This window comes from Mus musculus, chromosome 4, assembly GCF_000001635.26.
Source record: "Mus musculus strain C57BL/6J chromosome 4, GRCm38.p6 C57BL/6J".
Lineage (NCBI taxonomy): Eukaryota > Metazoa > Chordata > Mammalia > Rodentia > Muridae > Mus > Mus musculus.
This window is the reverse complement of record NC_000070.6, coordinates 108,139,574-108,145,573: the sequence shown is the minus strand read 5'-3', so window position 1 is coordinate 108,145,573 and position 6,000 is coordinate 108,139,574. Positions and strand designations below refer to the sequence as shown.

Genomic DNA, 6,000 nt, shown 5'->3' with positions numbered 1-6,000 from the left:
GTTCCATTGTTTCTCTACCCACCTAGGCTCCCTCTTTTCTTCCAGATTCCAAGATGTCTTCCAGGCTCAAATCCGGACATATGAGCCGCTGGCCGGCCCCAACACAAAGGGATCTGCTGCTCTGGCCTCTGTGGGCACCTGCTCGAATGTACACATACCCCCACCCTAATACACATAATTAAAAATAATTTTCACAAATATTTCAGAAAAACAGAAAGGTACTCTGAAGAAGTGGTTATATGGTATGTGTTCCCCAAGGCAGAAGAGAATAAAGTAAGATGTACCCATGTGGCTTCTCCAAGCAAGAATAAGCAATTGATTCTCTTATCTCCCACCATTTGTGCCATTTTGGTGGTTTTCAAATTACACCTCAAAGGCTTGTTTTCTTGTTTTTGTCAACTTGCCCCAAACCTAGAAGGAATCTCAGCTGAGGAATGTCTCCCTCACCTTGACTTTCAATAGCATTTCCTTGGTTAATGGTTGATGTGGGAGGGTCTACTCCACTGTGAGAGATTCCACCTCTAGACACTAGTCCTTTAAGGAACCTCTGGGTTACTGATTAAGAATTCAAGCTAAGCAAGTCATGAAAAGCAAGCCAGTATGTAGTTTTCCTCCATGGTTCCTGCCTCTGCTCCAGGACCAGTTCTTGCCTGGACTCGCAAAATGAAATAATTTCTTTTCTCCTCTAAGTTGGTTTGGTCCCAATTTTATTACAGCAACAGAGAAGCAAACTAAGACATGTGGAAAAAGGGAGTCTCAAATAAGGAACTGCATGGATCAGACTGGCCTGTGGGTATGTATCTGATTTGCTGATTAATGTGGGAGAGTCCAGTCTGTTGGGAGCAATAATACCCTGCAGCAAGAGGGCCTGGGCTGTCTAAAAAATGGGTTGGTGAGGAGAAGGAAAGAGATAAGTAGGTAGGTGAGCAAGCCAAAAAGCAGCCCTGGTCTTTTGCTTCTAGCAGTGGTGGATTGTAACCTGGGAGTTAGAGTATGAAATAAATCTTTCCCCAGGTTGCTTTAGGTCTCAGTGCTTTATCACAGCATCAGAGAGCAGCCTAGGCCATTTGCTGAGAGACCTCTCTGGTCTATCTGGCTCCAGGAGATGCATGAAGCTCTGGAGATAATGTGGATGGCCTTACTCTCAGACAAACTAGAAGCCTCTGGGGTTAAGCCCAGGTGGTAAGTACATGTCCTTTTCCTGTACATGGGCCTTCTGATGGGAAAAGTAGGCTGGGAAAGGAAGGGGCCTTGTTAATTACACTGGGATTCTTGCTCAGCTTCTGGTGAGACACTTCATCCAATGACTGGCTTCTCTTCCTTTTTGTGTTGCCAAAATTTTTCCTGCCTTTCTTTTCGTGCCAAAAAAAAAAAAAAAAAAAAAAAAAAACCTGGCTCCACAGAAATATTCTAGAATGTCTGAAAGTAGCCATGGCTCTTATACCTGGAAAATGCAGTCCTCTCCCCAGGATGAGATATAAGATGTTAATGAGATCTGAGATGGGAAGTTACTGTAACCTGTGGAACCAACTCTGAAAGCCCACACTATGCAAATGAGCCCACACCTACCCTAAGGGACTGCAGAAGTCACAGGTTTCTGTGCTTGAGGCAGCTGGGCTGCTGAACTTTGCTCTGGCCTGCACCTCCCTTGGAGTTCATCTTTTCCTAATAAACTGTCCCTCCTCTGCTGCAACTCTCAAGTTTTTGTTAGGGGACAGGAGAACCTGGAACTCCTTTAAAGTGGCCCTCTGATTCCCAATACCTGGTATCAATCAGTTTTAGTAAAAAATTATAGAGACAAAATGAGGTGTTGGAATTGTGGCTTGTGTCCGGACAGACCACACCAGGCCAATGCAGTTCCACATGGCAGAGGCTTATTGTCAGGTGCAAAGTGGGTGATGGAGATAAAGGGAGAAAAGACAGAAAGAAGGGGGGACGGCCAGGAAGGATTTGCCTTTTATTTAGCCTGTGACGTAACCACTGGAAGGTAAGGGTGGGAAGTGGACTCTGGGAATGTAAGCAAATTGTCGTGGCAATAGATGTGTTGGTCCCTGTCAACTATGGATGACATCACTGGGCTTGGAAGCAATCCGCCAAGCCAGTTCCTGATATCAACACAAAAAATAGAATGTTTATCTTTTTTAAAGATTTACTTATTATTATATGTAAGTACACTGTAGCTGTCTTCAGACATACCAGAAGAGGGCAGTGTCAGCTCTCAATACAGATGGTTGTGAACCACCATGTGGTTCCTGGGATTTGAACTCAGGACCTTTAGAAGAGCAGTCAGTGCTCTTAACCACTGAGCCACCTCTCCAGCTCCCCAGAATGTTTATTTTTAAGGAGAATATGGGGCTATTATTGTTAAGGTCTGGGAATTGCTTCACAAACCACTCAGACACTGATCTCAGTTAGAAAGGGCTGGTTTATTGATCACACACTCCAAGACTGATTGATCAGAGCCATAGAGGAGACTCAGGAGCTAACTGTGGCCACAAATGTTTTCCAGGGCCAGTTTATTTATTTATTTATTTATTTATTTATTTATTTTAAAATTCTATTTTATTATTTCATTTTTAAAAAGATTTATTTATTATTATAAATAAGTATACTGTAGCTGTCTTCAGACCAGAAGATGGCATTAGATCCCATTACAGATGGTTGTGAGCCACCATGTAGTTGCTGGGATTTGAACTCAGGATGTTTGGAAGAGCAGTCAGTGCTCTCAACTGCTGAGCCATTTCTCTAGTCCCCCAGGGCCAGTTTATAGAGGCAAAAACCACAGTGAGCTCATGTGTAGATACAGGAAGCGCTGCCCAGTGGTCAGCTCTGACTCAAGCTATTTTGGCTGGCTAGACAGAACAGTTCTTACTGGCCTTTCTGATTGGTCCTAAATGGAGCTTATGGTGATGGAATTTCTTAAAATTGACAAATACAGAACATAACAAGATATATGGTTGAAAGACCCACAAAGTGAGGACTCCCCCATGTTCTTACTCAGGAGAGGCAACACCCCAAATCACTCACGAGAACCAGTCTTGATGAAAACTGCAAGAGGACTTTTATTCCGGGCGCACTCTGAGGCCCACAGTTGTACACCACACAGAGATAGAGGTCCTTAGCATCCTGAGTAGTTGGGTGAGGGGGTATTTAGAGGAAAAAAACACAACTCAAGGGGGTGGGGAGGGCGTTGTTGGAAAATACCAAAAATACCAGCTAAGAGTCCCGAGGAAGTCCCAAGTCACAAGGAAAAATACCTGATAATTGTGTGGTTATTTCTCAAGACAGTTTCTATGAGCCTCTAACAATAGCACATTTGCATAGCGGGTTCCATGATGGTCAGGGTGGGTCAGAGTGACTTTCTTTGAAGGAACACTCTCTGAACCCAGGAAGCAGGTGGGTGGAGGAATGTCGCTATCTGTTTTATGATTAGCATGCCTTGGAGTATTGAGTCAGTATGTGGTTTTGTTTTTTTTTTAAAGATTTTTAAAAATTTTATGTATATGAGTACACTGTAATTGTTTTTAGACCAGAAGAGGGCATCAGATCCCATTACAGATGGTTGTGAGCCACCATGTGGTTGCTGGGAATTTAACTCAGGACCTCTGGAAGAGCAGTCAGTGCTCTTAATCACTGAGCCATCTCTCCATCCCTTATATTATGTTTTTACCATTATAAAAATAAAGAAAAAATTTGGGATCAGTGAGATATATTTCCATGAGCGAAGGCACTTGCTGCAAAACTTGATCTGAGTCCCACCTCTGGGACCCCCACATGGTAGCAAGAGAACTGATTTCCTTAGGTTGTCTTCTGACCTCCATAAATGTGCTGTGCATTCTCTCCCATAAATAAATTTATTGATTTTTTTTTAAATAAGTAAGTTAAAAAGAGAAACTGATAAACTCCAATAGTAATTCTTGATAAAAACAAAAATTAAATAAACCCTCAGCTAGCTCAGAATGGATGGAGGTCTTCCTTAAAGTGTAGTAGAACTGTTAGGAACGACCACACCTAACAGTCCCTATGATTGGTACAAATGTGTTCCCTGTTAAAGAAAAATCATAAGGGACAAGATGATCAAACAGAATTTGACTTTAAGTCTGGTGTGGGTGGCACATGCCTGTATCCTCAGAACATGAGAAGGTAAGGAAGAAGAATCATAAGTTTACAGTCATCTGTTGACCAGGCAAAAAGTTCCAGATTAGTCTTGGTTGTATTTAACCCAGCTTAAAAAACAAACAACACAGCCGGGTGGGCGTGGTGGCGTATGCCCTTAATCCCAGCACTCGGGAGGCAGAGGCAGGCGGATTTCTGAGTTCGAGGCCAGCTTGGTGAGTTCCAGGACAGCCAGGGCTATACAGAGAAACCCTGTCTCGAAAAACCAAAAACCAAACAACACAATTGATTTTATTCTGAATTTTCTGGCTTGTAGTGAGTGACAGTACTATAACTTTAATTTTTTCAAAACCTTTTTTTTTTTAAAGATTTATTTATTTCATTTATATGAGTACACTGTAGCTGTCTTCAGACACACCAGAAAAGGGCATAGGATCCTATTACAGATGGTTGTGAGCCACTATGTGGTTGCTGGGAATTGAACTCTGGACCTCTGGAAGAGCAAACAGCCAGTGTTCTTAACCACTGAGCCATCTCTCTAGTCCTCAAAACCTATTTTTAATGATGGTTCTTAAAAGCTTTAGCCTCCCTTGTAGCCCACCACCCAACCGAGGTAGTGGAAAAGAAAGGATACAGGGGAAATGGACCTGTTTAGAAAGGTTCCTTGTAGCAACCCCCATCTGTGTTGTCTGGAAATAAGCAGTTCAGTTCACAGGTTAGCAGGTGATGGCAGCTCCATCCACCCACAAACACTTCACAGATAAACCAGCAATTTAGTTTGGTAGAGTCAGATTAGCAACAGTGGAGGCAGGATCTAGCAGAGACAATCAGGCCTCAGCCTCAGCTCCAGGGAGGGACCCAGAAGGACATCCTCAGCAGGAGGGACCCAGAGGGACACCAAGAGAAGTTCTTGGCTGTGCCTCTCTCAGGGAAGCGAATATCAGTGAAGACAAAAGACCCACAAGTGTTGCACAACTAGGTGTACCAGCAAGCCAAGCTCTGTCTCCATCATTCTGTCCAGTCCTATTTATACCCTCCAAACATCATGTGTCCTCCATGTGCCTTGCCTCAGCACGTGTATCTAATCAGTCTGAGTCTGCAGAATTTTAACACACTACATGCATATCATTAGCAAAGCATTCATCACATGTCCTTTCACATGCTTGCTTTTTAAATTTTGTTTTGTTTTTCGAGACAGGGTTTCTCTGTGTAGCCCTGGCTGTCCTGGAACTCACTCTGTAGACCAGGCTGGCCTCAAATTCAGAAATCCACCTGCCTCTGCCTCCCAAGTACTGGGACTAAAGGCATGTACCACCACAGCCCGGCTTTTTTAATTTTTAAAAAAGATTTATTTATTATTATCTATAAGTACACTGTAGCTGACTTCAGACACACCAGAAAAGTGGGCATCAGATCTCATTATGGGTGGTTGCTGGGACTTGAACTCAGGACCCTCAGAAGAGCAGACAGTGCTTTTACCCACTGAGTCTGTTGTAGTTCGTCAAAAGACCCTTACTCAGCCAGGTATGGTGGCGAACGCCTTTAATCCCAGCACTCCGGAGGCTGAGGCAGGCGGATTTCTGAGTTTGAGGCCAGCCTGGTCTACAAAGTGAGTGCCAGGACAGCCAGGGCTACACAGAGAAACCCTGTCTCGAAAAACAAACAAAACAAAACAAAAAACCAAAAGACCCTTACTCACAAGGACCACAGAGACCACCGCCATCGCTGTAAAACCCATAAGGATTTTTATTAATCCAATATGTTGGGGACTTCCCTCTCAGCACTCAGGCCAGAGGAGAGACCAAGAACAAAGAAAGAACACACTTTTTATACCTTTGTAAGGGGCAGATTTGAGCAACAGGGTTCTCATTGGTGTAGCAAGTA

At 43.5% G+C, this 6,000-nt stretch overlaps 1 protein-coding gene across 1 annotated transcript in view; it reads left to right on the top strand.

Moving 5' to 3' along the window:
• The first annotated feature begins 602 nt into the window (after positions 1 to 602).
• Scp2 (sterol carrier protein 2, liver) overlaps positions 603 to 6,000 on the top strand; it is a 101,142-nt gene continuing 95,744 nt past the window's right edge. The window contains exon 1 of the mRNA XM_011240477.2: positions 603 to 793. Coding sequence (XP_011238779.1) covers positions 773 to 793 — 21 coding nt within the window. The 5' untranslated portion in view covers positions 603 to 772. The remainder of the gene's footprint in view (positions 794 to 6,000) is intronic.